The 15,842-nt window shown below is 48.2% G+C and overlaps 2 protein-coding genes across 2 annotated transcripts in view; both read right to left on the bottom strand.

Moving 5' to 3' along the window:
* The window catches only part of GAD2 (glutamate decarboxylase 2), a 53,209-nt gene extending 49,284 nt beyond the window's left edge, over nucleotides 1-3,925 (bottom strand). The window contains exons 1-4 of the mRNA XM_015414294.1: nucleotides 3,850-3,925; nucleotides 3,048-3,107; nucleotides 2,675-2,824; nucleotides 912-1,145 (exon numbers count right to left, since the gene is read on the bottom strand). Of these exons, the coding sequence (XP_015269780.1) occupies nucleotides 912-1,145; nucleotides 2,675-2,824; nucleotides 3,048-3,107; nucleotides 3,850-3,925 (520 nt within the window). The remainder of the gene's footprint in view (nucleotides 1-911; nucleotides 1,146-2,674; nucleotides 2,825-3,047; nucleotides 3,108-3,849) is intronic.
* Nucleotides 3,926-9,710: 5,785 nt separating this feature from the next.
* Nucleotides 9,711-15,842, bottom strand: part of MYO3A (myosin IIIA) — a 128,874-nt gene continuing 122,742 nt past the window's right edge. The window contains exons 34-35 of the mRNA XM_015414286.1: nucleotides 12,196-12,336; nucleotides 9,711-9,825 (exon numbers count right to left, since the gene is read on the bottom strand). Of these exons, the coding sequence (XP_015269772.1) occupies nucleotides 9,711-9,825; nucleotides 12,196-12,336 (256 nt within the window). The remainder of the gene's footprint in view (nucleotides 9,826-12,195; nucleotides 12,337-15,842) is intronic.

Raw genomic sequence — 15,842 nt, forward strand, 5'->3', positions numbered from 1 at the left:
GGAAGGAAGGAAGGAAGGAAGGAAGGAAGGAAGGAAGGAAGGAAGGAAGGAAGGAAGGAAGGAAGGACCCCTAACAACGCAAAACCAGTAGAAAATCCAATGCCAAACCGCCTCGGCGGCCGCACGCTCACCACCGAAGTTGTGGCTTCGTTTCCCCCCTTCCAGCCTCGGGCCTTACTCGAAACACCAGCTACCTAATTCAGGGCGGCGCAGTCCGATCCTTCTGCTGGGGCTCAGCAGCGCAAAGCCTGTCCCCGGCGCAGGGAGGATTCACTCTGAGTCGGAGCCGGCCGGCCGGCCGAGGGGGATGGCCAGTCCTGGTCTGCCTTTGTTAGTCGGACGGGGGGGCAGCCGCGGACGGTGAAGAACGCGGAAGGGGCAGAGGCGAGCGGCCTGCTTGGGCGACGCACACCCAGCTCCCCCCACCCCGGATCCCGCGGATAGGGGGCTTCTTTCGCCCCCCCCCAGCCCCAGCCCCTGTGGCCTGGCACGTCGATCGGGAAGGCCCAGCGGCCCCGAATGCGCAGCGCCGCCTGGGAGGGAAGAAAACGCCGAACCTCCTTGATGTGACATCGCAGCCGCCCAAGATGGAGGCAACTTTGAGAGCGACGCGGCTGCACAACGGTGCGAAGACGCCGAAGGTCCCTGCGATAAATCCTGCCCAGGTTCCGATCGGGGAACGGCGCGGTCAGAAATCGTTCCAATTAGCCACTATCTAGCCCTGAGAATGAAGGGATTCTATCAAAGGAAGCAAGGGCGACAACAACCACTGTCCTTAAACACCGAGACACCTTGGAGTGCCTCTTCCGAACAAATCGCTTTCTTCCTCCCCACCGATACGGCGCGACATTTGCTTCAAACGACCGAAGGGCGCAATAAAGGCATCAAAGCGGATATATATATATGTTTACCTGTTTTAATGGCATATTTCAGCGCCGTCCTACAATTCAGCAGAATCTCTTCCAAGGTCTGGGGCTGATCCGCCAGTTCCCAGTTATAGTCCTGAAGAAGCTCGTTAGGGTAATGGAAATCGATGACTTTGGTTGATCTATCAAAATTTGTCACCAGATGTTGGAGCAAAATGTCCATAACATCTTGTAAGAAAGACAACGTGGCTACTTCCCCATCGGGAGCGGGCAGAAGATCTGAAAGGTTGTAGAGGAATGAAATATGACATCGTTTATATTTAGGTTTTGGACACGTTTATCTACCTATAGCGGACAGCCGGGATATTTCTCACTCATTTGAGGGACTCTTCGTTTAACAGTGCAAGAAGAAGCTGCCCTGAGCCGGCCTTGGCTGAGAGGGCGGGGTAGAAATTTAAGAAAATAAATAAACAAATAAACAACATAAAATCACGGAATGGGAAAAAAAGGCTTTATTTTAGAAATATTTTTTTCTCCTTGGGAACATAAAATATTTCTGCAATTTAACCCAATTCCTTCTTTGGGAATTAATTCACTGCTTGCAGAGAACGCCTGCTTCTATTGGATATTTATGATCTTTTTTAAAAACCCAGGGCCCCCTCCTCCCGTCCAATAAAAACGTGACATTAGGGTAAAAGTCTTTAAATGCAGCAGCAACACAATAATAAAAACCTTTATCCGCTGTGCGCGTGGCACTTCGTAATGGGGTTCCTCCACCCCAAACTCCCATTTAAATCTGACGTGCCTGTCCTCAATTACCCACGCGCATCCTTCTCCAATTAGACTTAAATGGCTCTTGGTCGCTGTTCCTCCAAATGGTGCTGAAGCCACAGATAAGTCTGGCAAAGAACCTTCACTATCCCTCGACGCTGAGTAATTGACAACGTCTAGGCAGCTTCTGTGATTTTGAGGCAGGCCATTTACCCGTTATATATATTCCCATTCAGTGTCGAAGATTTGGGACGGATTTATTGAAGCAGAAAGATTCATACCCCATAAATATACTTCTTGGCAAGGACTTCCCGAATTTAACAGCCTGATTCAAATGCCTGGATTCCTCTTCTCTTTCTCACTGTCTAGCGCGCACACCTACGTGGATTTTTCATACCATTCCTTGGGGAATAAACTCTTCCAGATTTTTTTTTTTTTAAAAAAAACACATTTAATTATTCAACCCCTCTTGTCTAAGTGGAATGGAGGAAGACCTTTCTTCCCTGGCATGTGATCTGTTTGTGATTCATCTCTGGCTACAGAACAATCACATAGGTCAATAGAACTAGTGGGATTCTTTGAACTGTTTTCTAGAAACCATGCATGTATGTATGTACATAAGCAAGTATATGTATATGTCCACAGTTTCAAGGAACCAGTTCAAGGAATGCTACTGGAACTAAAGGGTCGCCTGATTTTCTCTATGTAGCTGTACGGACTGGACCGCAGATCTGTCTGTCTGTCACACATAGGCGTCGCACGACTGAAACGGTATCTTGGCAAAGGAAAGCCATTTATTCGCACAGCACCGTTTCGCAACCAGTTTGCCTCTTCTCCCCGCTAAAAATCCCCGTCCACGCCCCGCTGAAGTGAATGGCAAACTTCCCGTGTATTTTCGGGAACCGGGATTGCAATGCATGCAACCTGAATGCTTTGGCGGGGGCGCGGGGGGGGAGATATATCATGCACGGATCCCCCAAATATACAGGCAGGCAGCTTCCAGTCTCTCCAACGCCCCTCCACCCCAGGGTAGTTACCTGAGGAGTGTAAAAATGCATAATTCATATCGGCTTTCTGGCAACCGCAGGGCTTTTTATTGCAGGTGCAGGTGGGTTTTCTCGGGGGCGCACTCGGGTCCTCTTTGGCCCCCGTTTCCATGGGCTTCTCCCCCTCTCCGTACAGCAGAGCTAACAAAGACACAAACAGCGGAGTCTTAATAGCGCGGCGGGGACTCGCGAGGCGAGGGCAAAAACTCCCCGAGAAAGCACCGAATCTCCAGTTTACTCTGGAAGTCTTCCGATCTCTACGACTGCTTTGGGGGGGGGGTTATTTTGCTTTGCTTTAGCGTTTCCCACCCTGTCATCAAAGCCTCTTCCTGATTCGGGGTACAGATTTGTTTTCGTCGCTTACCACAGAGTTTGGTTGAAATGCCTCCTGTAAACTTCTGGGCGGCCTGACACCAAGCTTTTGCTGAGGGGGGGAGAAACAAGAATAGAGGGTCAGACGGGCAGTTCGGCGTGGATTCCTGGAGACCCTCGAGACGCCCGCCCCACGGGGCCCTTCCGGAGAGGCGCTCTGGCCCCTCGTTCTCCCTGCCTGGCGCGCACTCCAGATTCAGCGCTCGGTATGGATGAGAATGAGATGTGTGGCTACCCGCCTGGCGCCCTTGGCACGGGGCCGGCTAGCGAGAGCCATACAAGCAACAAGCAAGCAAGCGGTGGTAGGCAAGCACTGGTCTAAATCCCGAAGGCAAGCGGAGCTGCATGCAACTGGCTAAGCCTTCGGATCCGACTCTCCTTCTCTCTTGCCCTGAACTCCCCCGACCTCCTGCCCTCCCTCCCCCCTCCCTGTAACGGGGCCAGCCGAGGCGGCGGCGCGTCTCCTCCTTCCTAGCCAGGTAAGGTCCTGCGAGAGGTCCAGCAAGCAAGCTCTTTCCCCAGCGGCGCTTTCAGTCCCTTCGGTGGCGGCGCTCAGGTGAGCCGGCTGTCTGCGCCTCGGCCAGGTCCTCTTTCAGTCTGGCATTTGCTGCCCCGACAGGAATCCGCCTTCTCCGAGCAGGTCTCGGGCTCCACGGTCTTTCCAGGGCAAGCGGCAGCGATGCCAGGCGCAGGTTAAACAAAGTAAGCGCAGGGTTAGGCAAGCCATGCCGGGGCTGGACTTCGCGGAGGCTGATGGGGAGAGAGGTAGGCGTCTTTCCCAGGGGGGCTCCTACCTGGGCCGGGGTTGTCTGGGTCTCCAGAGCCATCTTCAGACCCGAAGGACCAAAAACCCGAGCCGGGAGTTGCCATCTGCGGAGCTGGTGGGAAGGCGGCGAGGTGCGGCGAGCGCGTCTCCTCTGGTGTGTGTGGGAAGGAGAGCGCGAACGGGCGAGACAGGGGGAGGCGGGAGAGGGGCGGGAGAGGGAGCCGTCGGGCGCGGGTGGGGAGGCGAGGGCGGCGGGGACGAGGCCGGCTGTCGGAGCGGCGGCAGAAGGCGTCTCTTTCGGCGGGCGTCGAACGCGGAGTCGCGGGGCGTCGAGCCAGCGGTGGCGCTAGGCGCTCTCCATGGTGCTGATGCGTTCCAGGGCGCAAGTCCCGCTTGGCGGCCAGGCGGCGAAGGCGAGAGGAGCGTTTTTCAGTCGAGCCGCAGCTCTCGCTTTGCCCGCGGGGCGCCTGGCGTGGCTGGGCGAAGGACACACTCTCGCCTGCGCCTGATCACGACTTCCTTTGCCCGTAACTGGAGCCGCCCGGAGCGCTGGGAACCATGAAGAAAAGAAGACAAGTGAATCGGCGCGGAGAGCTGCCCTCCAGGGATGGCGTGGACGTGGGTGATGAGACTGGACGGAGACAGAGCCGGACCCGGTGGAGAGCCTGAGGCTGGGCTCCCGCGCCCAGCCAGGGAATGCAGACGGGGGAGGGGGGTGCGGGAGAGATGGCAAGTCAAGAGGGTGGGGAGGTTTCGATCACGTAAGCGTCTTCTCTGTCTTAAGAGACCTTGCCAGAAATCCACAAGTGAGCAATGGGCAGGGCGAGCTCAGGCTCCCAGTTCATTGTCAGTTCCCTCAAGCCTGGAGGTATGTGGTGGTGGGGGGAGAGATCGCATTAGTTCAATCTGTGGAAGACCTTGTGGTGGATAGCTTGTCTTTGGACTGCGAGATCTCCTCTCTCTGTCCACACACGTTTAACAGGCAAACAGAGCTGTTCCCAAAGCAGCTGTTGCAGGAATTCGCTGGGATGGCGTAAGGAGCAGCCGCACTGCAAGGGTTCGGAGTCTTTGCTTCTGCCAGTGCCTTTTAGGAACAAAGGACAACCACCGCTGCCTGCATTCTGTGGCCTGAAATATAAACCCATTAACAGAAGGATGAAATTAGCAGTGCAATCCTAAACAGGTACACCTTTCCAAGTAGAAGGGTGCAGCTTTGCTTAAGATTGCACTATTGGTCACTGAGGAACACAGGAAGGAGGAGAAGGCTACAGAGAAAACACCAGTTGTCTCTGAAAGCAAAACTCTGAGGATAAAGGGAGTTTCCTGACTGCTGATTTCAGGGCTTGGGTGGTGCAACAGGGGCTAGCAGACTGGCTGCTCCCAGCAGTCAGACAACAAGCTTTTCAGAGGCGAATTTCTTGCCTTCTAGCTGAACACTTATTGCTGAGCTACGTGTCAGAGCTTTGGTATGTTAGGAAGCAAAGGCAAGCTAAATCCTTGGCACAATAGCCCTCCTCAAAGCCAGGGTTGCCCTTGAATTCCCTTTCATCCAAATACCATCAGGGCCAATTGCCCTAAAGTTGTTTGAAACATCCCTTCCATGAAGTTTCTCCAGGCAGAAGCCCACAAGTGTAGAGCAACTTACTAATAGATTACGGGCAACTACCACCACCAGAAATACCTAGTAGGGGTGCAGAAAGTTACCTGTTGCACGGAAATGAGATACCTGATGAGCCAGCTCAGACATCCCCTGCTGCTTCCGTGTGATTGGTCCAAGAATTCCTTAGGAATGCAGCAGCGTCCAAGAAGCGCAGCCTCAGTTATAACTGTGATTACATGGGTGGCTTCAGCAATACTCAGCTGCTTGGTGTGAAGAAAGAGGCAAACACCAAACCTGGTTATGACTTACATCCGGTAGGGCTGTGACTCAGTGGCAGAGCAGCTGTGGTGACTGCAGTCCCCAGCATCTCCAACTAAAAGGACTGGTTAGCAGGTGATGTGAAAGAGACTCTGCCAGAGACTCTGCAGAGGTGCTGCCAGTTAGAGGAGACAACACTGACCTTCATAGACCAGCAGCCTGACTCAGTATAAGGGAGGTATGAAAGAGAACCCATGAGGTGGTTGTAAGGAGAACCAGTCCTTAGATTCTCCTATGGGTAGATTCCTGGTTCTTCTCTCTCTCCTCCTCACCCAAACAGCCCAGGGCCATGCAGTGTGCCTTCTCTTGAGCCACTACGGGTGTTTGGAAGTAGAGGACAGGTCTGTATTGCATCAAAGCACTCCTACGATTTCCCATCACTTCTACTTGTGTGGGGTTTTCTGAACTGTCACTCAAAATCTGGTAATGGAATTGTTTTTTCTTTTTCTAAATTACTATTTCATATAAGCTGTGGCTGAACACACCTAAGATATCTGACTGGAAGAGCTTAAGCGATAAGTGTAATGCCATGAACACACTTGCAGGAGGAAAGAATATATGAGAAGGAATGATACGCTTTGGATTCCAGTGCACTTTATCTGCTGAGGCAAATAAGAGCTGTAATAGCTTATACACCAGTGATACCAAGAGGGTAGATAATTCACAATGAGCTGGCTGCACAAGAACCTAAGATGGTGTGAGAAGAGGATGAGGCGCATACCGTGTAGGTAACAGGAAGAACATCTAAAACAGAGACAATACAATGACTGGCCAATGCTCCGCAGAGCTACACTCTTCTCATTGAAGTCAGTGAGCTTTGAAGGGCACGACCCTGCTTCGGATGGGACTGTTGGTGTCTTCCTCATAATACTGAGATGGGAAATAGGCCTATGTTTCCTGCCTTTAAGAAGCTGGAGAACTTAAGTGTGTTTCTGTGCTGAGGCGTCCTGCCCCTTTCTGCCCTGTTCGCGATGTCACTTCTGGCTCAGTACATCCCTAAACAGGTGGGACCCCAGGTGGCTGGCTGCAGAACAGATTTGTGAGTTAATGAACTGCAGAGACAAATATATTAGTCTCTCCATCAAGTGATGCTGGGGGCATTAAGGAGTGACTGGATGCCAGCAAGACGCTCATAGCAAACACACCACATTCCTGATCTTTTCCAGCTCTGCTATGTTCAGGCTGAGGCTCTGCTTTAGAGTTGGGAAATCTGACACGAGTGTGGACTGGTGGGCACTTTGGATTATGGTCACCTTAAAATAAGTCAGTATCTTGTGTGAGTCTGATTAATACCGAAATTATGGACACCAGATCCTTTTATAAAAATCAAGGTAATCTGAAATAATTCTTACTCTTTCCAGAAACATTTCTGATAGCCAAGAGATTTTTTTTTAAAAAAAAAGTTAATCCCCGTGTTCATCAGATTGCATTATTGTAGAAGATAACAGTTTCTATAAAAAGTCCAAAGGAAACTTGTTCCAGATGTAGTGAATGGCAAGGGCATCTTTGTGTAGAAAGCCCACCCACTAGGTGACTGGTGAGAATGGTACGGGGCAGCCAAATGCCAGGCTGTAGGAAGCCTCCTTTTCCATGTTCTCTGATGGATCCTGTAGTTCTTTCAAGAGCATCAGAAGCACTTGTTGTGACCTTGGGTTCTCCTGCCTTGACAGTGTGTGAGGGAAAGACTTGCTATGTGAAATGGCAGGCCTGGCTTGGATGCTTCCCGGTTCCCAGCTGAAAGAAAGGAAGGTTTTAGTGCCATAAGGATTTCATGCATTCTCTTTCCCCCTCTCCAAGGGAATTCAGGGGGAACAAAGCCAAACTTAGATTACGGTTGATATATCAATACTGATCATTTGTATAACACTTCTGGTCTGCAAAGTGCTTTACAACCCTCACTGCACTTATCATCAGAACAATCTTGTGAATTTTACAGACAGAGACTAAGAGAGAGACATGTGCATGTGATTTGGCTAAAGGTCACCCACAGAGTTTTTCTTTCATATCTACTCTGGTTCAACTGTTTTCTTTGACTGTGTTTTTTTTTTAAACCCAGAAAGTACTGTACTGAAAACCAAACTTGCTATTTAAAAGTAAATGTTTCCATTTCAACAATTTCCTTTCATCTGTACACTATGAATGAATAAAAATTGATTACACATCAGTAGAAAGAGTATCAAGGCTCTTAAGAACATAAGAAGAGCCCTGCTGGATCAGACCAGTGGTCCATCTAGACCAGGAACGTGTTTCACCTAGCAGCCAATGGATTGCCCCAGATAGGCAAACTAACAGGGCACAGAGGCCAAGGCCTTCCCTAAAGTCACTTACTAGTACTTCTTTAAAAATAGGAGTTCTGTGTGTGTGCACGTGCATCTTTTGGTGATTTTTTTTGGTTGCATGATTAATTTTAATCGGCAGCAGAGGAACAGTGGGTTTGACTAAGGGAGGAAATCTTTCATTCCCACTGCACAGAAAGCCTACAAGTCAATTATTAGTCATTGATGCAGAAACTGGAATGTTGACACAATATTCAATGTTTCGTTCTGTTCACTTCCAAAGAGGTGAGGTAGATTATTGAAGGATGTCATTCTTTTTGTTTCCCCGAAACAAGTTAGGAGAAATAAACCAATCTGCATTTTCCCAGCCATTATGAATCCCTACAAAGTTTTCTTTGTGAAAAAATGGACACCAAACTGCAGTGAAGATTAGAAGAAAGCAAAGAATATGCAGGAATTCATTATGTTTGAGCCATAAACCTCATGAAACCAAGAGAGCCTCAGCCAATATATTAAACCATCTTTAACCACACTCATGTGGAGCTGCAATGGCTCAAGTGGTTAAGACGCTGAACTGCAGGCTGTGGAAGGTCGGTAGGTCGGTAGTTCAGCAGTTTGAGACCCGAGTGTGCCACATGACGGGGTGAGCTTCTGTCTCTAGTTCCAGCTCCTGCCAACCTAGCAGTTCGAAAGCAAGAAATTGCAAGTAGATAAATAGGTACCACTTCAGTGGGAAGGTAACAGCATTCCGTGCACCTTGGTGTTTAGTCATGCCGGCCACATGACCATGGAATTGTCTTCGGACAGCGCTGGCTCTTTGGTTTTGAAACGGAGATGAGCACCGCAACCCTAGAGTCGGATTCGACTGGCTTTCGAGCAAGGGAACCTTTACCTTTAACCACACTCATGTACATGACAGCAATACCCCCTCCCCACGCACCTTGACCTCGGAGTACAAGCCACTAAGCAATACTGGCATAAAATATCCTTTCCTTTCCAAGAGGCTTTCATGGGATTTCAGAGCAAACATCCTAAAAGCAATTGGTGGGTGTGCAAAGCAGGTATTTGATGGATTGCTTCCAAACAAAAATTCTGGTAGAGTTTATCATCACCTATTATAGATGCACTTTTTGTACACAATGGGCATTTTGCATACTCAGTGTTGATCAAAACTGTAGCCCTTCATTAAAGCATATAAAGACCATATCAGGGAAACAATTCCCACACCCTTCTAATATATATATATATGTGTGTGTGTGTGTGTGTGTGTGTGTGTGTGTGTGTATTTTGAATAACTAAAATTATTTCATCTTATAAACAAATTCTGCACAGAAGTCACAAAGATCAGCAGATAGAGAACAAAGCTAAGAAAGGCCTGTGTTGTCACCGTAAGAGTATAGAAAAAAGAAAAAAGAGGAAAATATTTCTATTTTTTTAAAATATATACATCGTTTTTAATCAGGTACGGTATACCAATGAAATAATTTTCACACCCATGCTCATTGTTTTTTAAAATTATAATTTAAAACTTGACCGTTTTTCCATGGAAGGTGCTACAATGAGACATGTTTGCCTGAGCAAACACTGTTGCTTCAAAATGCCGGAGAGAGACAGACACAGATAAAAAAAAGGAAAGGACACAGTATAAAACCATACAAAAAGATTATGTTCAAGAAAGCCAAACTGCAGCAGCGGCTAGTATTGCTGGATAAGGCGCCGACGTTGAGAAGTTTTCCTTAGCAGTTTCTGGTAGTCGTAAGGATTATCCTTGCCTTTGTTCTCTTCCAAGGGGCTCCCAGTGACCCTTGGCCTAGGGATTAAGTATAGAAGCGCTAGAAATTAGAAGTTAAAACATATACTTTGGTCAACGGTGCTATCAACGCCTCAACGTCCACCTTCAGCAACCTCCCCCCCACCCAGCTTCCCCTCCCAGTCCGCCACCTGCTGCAGCAGAAGGAAACTTGTATGCAGGGTGAGGGGAGAACATAAACTAAAGTAGCATTTTGCTTGATGGTGGAAAGTGCTGACTTATGGAGATCCCACAGGGTTTTCAAGGCAGGAGACATTCAGAGGTGGTTTGCCACTGCCTACCTCTGCGTAGCAACCCTGGAATTCCTTGGTGGTCTCCCATCCAAGTACTAACCTGGGATATCCCTGCTTAGCTTTTGAGATCTGATGAGGTTGGGCTACAGCCTGGGCCATCCAGGAGGGAAATAAAAAGGATATAATGAAAATGTCAGGTTAACTGGAAGGGCCCCCTGGGTGCTCCTTAGCTGCTGTGGATCTGTCTGCCTAATGATGCCTCCATCACTAGGCACGGGACAAGTAGACACTGGTCAGGGGTGTTTCAGATAACATGACCTCGATCCAGTCACTCTTTTTCATCCTGAACTACCTCACAGGGTTGTTACTGTTGAAAAACAATGTTGTAAGCCACTTTGGGTCCCATTGGGAAAGAAAGCAGAGTATAATTATCCAAATGAAATAAAGATATCCTGTCAGGATAGGGGACTGGACCAGATAATCTGCTGGGGCATACCAACACAATGATTGTCACCCTATCCTGGCAAAATAAGACAGACAGCTGATTTGCACATGAACAGCTATGACTTCATTACTTCTGCTATGTGTGAACCAATCACACTACAGTGCATTACATTTGAACATAAGAGAACATAAGAACATAAGAGACGCCAATGTTGGGTCAGGCCAAAGGCCCATCCAGTCCAACACTCTGTGTCACACAGTGGCCAGAAATACCAGGTGCCATCAGGAGGTCCACCAGTGGGGCCAGGACATTAGAAGCCCTCCCACTGTTGACCCCCCCCAAGCACCAAGAATACAGTGCATCACTTGCCCCAGACCGAGAGTTCCTATCTATACCTTGTGGCTAATAGCCACCGATGGACCTCTACCTGCTATGGGTATTCTAAGGACAGAGTAACTTCTGTGATGACCCATTCACACATGCAGGTCATTGCTTGACACTGAAGACACCAAGTTCCAAAAGTATGCATGGATAAGCAGCCTTCTTATTATAAAGAGACTATTTACAGCTATCAAAATGAGTTCTCATTTTTTTGAAAACAGTTGTTCATGGAAAAGCAAACCGAACTACCTTGACTTCACAGTGAAGTCTGGTAACAGGAGTTCAGCACATGGTCAAAAATATGATTGGATGGCACATTATCCTGCAACCTAGCTGAAGGTGAGTCAGGCTGGATGGGAGGCCTTTGGGGAACTGTAAGCAATTCTGAATCCATAATGGGAGAAAGGTTGGGTATAGCTTCAATAAATAAACTGTGAAGCACAAGTGTTGTTGCTCAGATCAATTGCACAAGCAATCCAAGTTGTTTATTTGGGGCAGAAAATGTTTTCGGGGTGCCAGTGAAGCAGCGTGGAATATGACATTACTGAGGACACTGGGCCATGATGTCCCAGTCAAGTGTCGAAATCAGGTGTGGCAACAAATGTCCTGAGCCAGTTCTGCTCAGATGCACTGTGACTACAATACCTGTGCAACAAAATCGTCACTCTGAATTCAGTTAGCAGCATAACGTCTGCTTGTTTACAAATAGAAGGGCTCTGGAGATCTTTAGGAGGGCTAGCTAACAGCATTTTGGCTCATTGAAGAATGACTTGCGTGTTCAGTTGGGGACATTCTCCCAAGCAAGTGTGCATAAACATGGCAGCTCCAGAACACAATCCTCATCAGAGTCACATCCTTCTAAATCCAATTAATGTAGAAGGGTATAACTCTGCATACAGTACAATTCTAAGCGGGTCAAATCCAAATCCTACTTGGGTCTATCCATTGGGGTTCACTCCCAGGAAAGTTCTTAGGATGGCACTATTAGGATAGCACTGTTATATTGCAGTTCTAAGCAGGTCTACTCAGAACCTTACTGAAGTCAATGGGGCTTACTCCCTGGAAAATGTTCTTAATTCTTATGGGATTTTAAATTACTTAGTGGTTGCTTTGAGCAACATTAGAATCAAGACCAAAATATCTGTACATCTGCAAATGAAGTTGGCTGCAATATCTTCTTCACAGTACATTGCCATAATTCACAACACCATTTCCCAAACCCACTTATTCAACAGATGCACGTCTCTCCCCCAACAAATTCAGTAGTATTTCAAAGTGTTCAACTTTGGCTGGTCTTCTGGTACTACTCACCCTTCATTAACCCTCAATGTAGCACTCTTTGGGTCTCTTGGTGGGTTCCCTCGTGTGCTGGAATTACTGTCATTTGAGGTGGAATCCATGGATGAAAGCTCTTGGTAGTAGGGATCATCAACATCCAGGACCTTGCCCAGACTACAAAGAAAGATCATATATTTAGCAAATATTACTGTAAATAAGTTTGTGAGCTAAAAGAGATTTACGAAGTGGCAATGTGGCATTGGAATATATCACCCAACAAACACAGCGGCACTATGAAAGGCTGCTAGAAAAAAAGAAGTCCTTAATATAAAAATATTGAGAGCAGTGGTGCACAAAACCTTTCTGAGGGCCATGCATCGTGTCTCACGAGACTGATTCAGGAAGGGCATCCTCCGAAGAGGTCAGTTAAGCTTCCTATGGAGGACTCTGAACAAGCTGCCTAGACGGTGGCACCACTGGACCCTGCTGCATTCTGGAGCCAGAAGCAGATGCCCATATCAGAAGGTGGAGTGCTCACTTTTCATAAAGATGATGGTTGTTTTTTAATACCCTGCTTTTCTCTACCTTAGGGAGTCTCAAAGTGGCTTACAATCACCTTCCCTTCCTCTCCCCACAAGAGGCACCTTGTGAAGTAGTTGGGGCTGGAAGAGTTCTGAACTTTGTTGCTGCTGCACTAACTACATTAGCCCGAGCTATCTGGCTAAACAGTTTCCCTGCTGCTTCAGCAACCTTGCCTGGAGCTTGCTTATTACCCTGGCTCCATAGTTCTCCTGCTTCCTCATCAGACCTTTTTCTAGCCGGGGGGGGGGGATATTTTTCCTTTTTCACTGGTCCCACAAGAGGCACCTTGTGAAGTAGTTGGGGCTGGAAGAGTTCTGAAAGAACTGACTGGCCCAAGGTCACTCAGCAAGCTCCATGTGTAGGAGTGGGGAATCAAACCTGGTTCCCCAAGATTAGACTCTGCCACTCTTAACCACTGCACCACACTGGCTCTCAAAGATGAACCGGGAGTGGTTGTGGCACAATGAAAGAGCATCTGACTTTCACGCAGAAGGTCCCAGGTCCAACCTCTGGCATCACCAGTTAATAGGACCAAGTAGCAGATGATGTGAAAAACCCAAGATCCTGGAAAGCTTCCACCAACCAGCACAGAAAATCTTGACCTTGACAGACTGATGGGCTGATTCACAATATGGCAGCTTCATGGGTTCAAAACTCCCTGAGTTCAATACGACTAGGACTGGCTCTACAAAGAAATGGATCAGCAGGGCCAACTTTAAACCAGTTTGGTTGTAGTGGTTAAGTGTGCAGACTCTAATCTGGGAGAACTGGGTTTGATTCCCCACTCCTCCACTTGCACCTGCGGATGACCTTGGGGAAGCCATAATTCTGTCAGAGTTGTCCTTGAAGGAGCATTTCTGTCAGAGCTCTCTCAGCTCCACCTACCTCACAGGGTGTCTGTTGTGGGGAGGGGAAGGGAAAAGAGTTTGTAAGCTGCTCTGAGACTCCTTTGGGTAGTGAAGGGCAGGGTATAAATCCAATCTCTTCTCTTCTTCTTCTTTAGTTGCTGCTTGGACTTTGTTGCTGCTGCACTAACTACATTAGCCCGAGCTATCTGGCTAAACAGTTTCCCTGCTGCTTCAGCAACCTTGCCTGGAGCTTGCTTATTACCCTGGCTCCATAGTTCTCCTGCTTCCTCATCAGACCTTTTTCTAGCCGGGGGGGGGGGATATTCTTCCTTTTTCACTGGACCCAAAGAGTAGAAGACAATGTGGATTTCCAGAACTGCCTCACACTTGACATTGCAAAACATTAATTGTGCAACTATTTTCTTATGTGGATAGCTGGTTTCCTAACCAGGTATCTCTCACTGAGCAAAGTCTACCAAGAAAAGGGCACACAAGCTTCCAAGTTGTGCAAAGGTCCTAATCAGGTTGAAAGTGTGATGTGAATGAAAAATGCCACATTATTTTATTCATTCTGGACACCTCATTCCTCTGGTGCAGCAACTCTTGTATACATAAAATGGATCTCAGGGGGTTGTTAAACCTTTCCGGATTTGTTACTTCAGGACTGTTATATAGAAAGTTTTCTAAAAACTGTCAACCTTGAAAATGAGGTCAGAATCTTGAAGTAGAAAGTAACTCCATTCTACGTCTTGCTACATGAGAGAAAAATCAAACTGCCCATGTTCTGTGATGTCCTTTGCAGTAACTGGGGACACAGCTTTTGAAAGGCATATAGCAAAGATGCACCTGCTGACTTGGGGGCTGTGTTGAGTCAGAAAAGCACTACAATTACCAGGCAATTTTCTGCAATGCCATTCTTACTGATATAATTAAGGCTGTATTAGTACTCCTTTTTAAAAGCCTCCGCCTTCCATGGATTTATGCATTTAACACCAATATGCACTCGGCACTGCAATTTGGTAGGCAGGGTTTTCAGCGGAGCCACGGCTGCCAGGCATTTAAATTCAGACTCCGGCGTTTTGTGATATCAGGGAGATGTGACATTATCAGGGGGGTATGTCAGGCTCGGAGATGAATGAAAGGCTTATGCGGATCAATAAGGCACGCAGAGATAATCACCATCTGTATGCTTAACTGTTTCGGAGCAAGGCCAGAAAGCACAAACAAAAGGGAGTCGCCCGACTTTGGTCCAGCCTAGGAAATCCCCTGGCATAACTGATGGAACTGAACATTTAACAGGGAGCACATGCTGAGGTGGGGGAGCTGCTGGGCCCCAGGGCTTCTGGTGGGGTCCGCTGCTGCTGCTCAGCTGCCTGCCTGGGCACCTCCCCTGCAAGAACTCCACCACACATGCTCCCAGGTGTGCAAGGGGGCGGGGAAAAGGATGCACAGACACTCAGGCTGCCAGGAGCCTAGTGGAGGGCGGAGCCCTGGGGACTCTCTGCGAAGGGCCCCCCAGATTCTGGAACCAGCTCTGGATGTTAACTGTCCTCATACGGATGCCTGCAGATGTTACCGGAGACCACAACTACATCAAAGGTGAGCTCGTGCTGTCGCACTGAGATGAGCCCTCGGATTGGTGCTCTCCACACGAAGTATGGAGACGAACAGCCCTCTGCCAGCAAGCTGATTGAACAAGGGCGTCTCTTAATGCTAGCAAAACGCCAACTCCTTCATACTCATAAAAGATGTGTGATGGCAGATGATGGCAGTCTTCTTCCCCAGCTGTCTCAAACACAGGAGTTTTTTGAGCAAAAGGGGTTTACACAGTGTGAGATGGAGGGTGAAAGGCTATGGCAAAGCAAGCAGCAGACCAGGGGTCGTTTCGTAGAAAAAGAGCTAGGGGAACTCATTAGCATAACTCATTAGCATATGCCACACCCCATGACATCACCGGAAGTGTGTCATAAGGCCACACCCCCTGACATCACCGGAAATGTGTCATAAGGCCACACCCACCATTCAGTTAGTCTTAGTCTTAAAGGTTAGTCTTAAAGGTGCTATTTGTTAGTCTTAAAGGTGCTGTTTGAACTCTTGGACTAGTTTGCAGCAACAGACTAACACAGCTAATTCCTCTGAATCTAAACCCACCACTCAGGCTCCACCCCCAAAATCTCCAAGGTATTGTGCGGTGGACCTGCAAGGCTGGCAGGAGTGCGAGGAAGCCCCGCGAAGGCCCCCCGCCCCCAA

The sequence above is a fragment of the Gekko japonicus genome, unplaced genomic scaffold (assembly GCF_001447785.1).
Source record: "Gekko japonicus isolate JY-2015 unplaced genomic scaffold, Gekko_japonicus_V1.1 scaffold80, whole genome shotgun sequence".
Lineage (NCBI taxonomy): Eukaryota > Metazoa > Chordata > Lepidosauria > Squamata > Gekkonidae > Gekko > Gekko japonicus.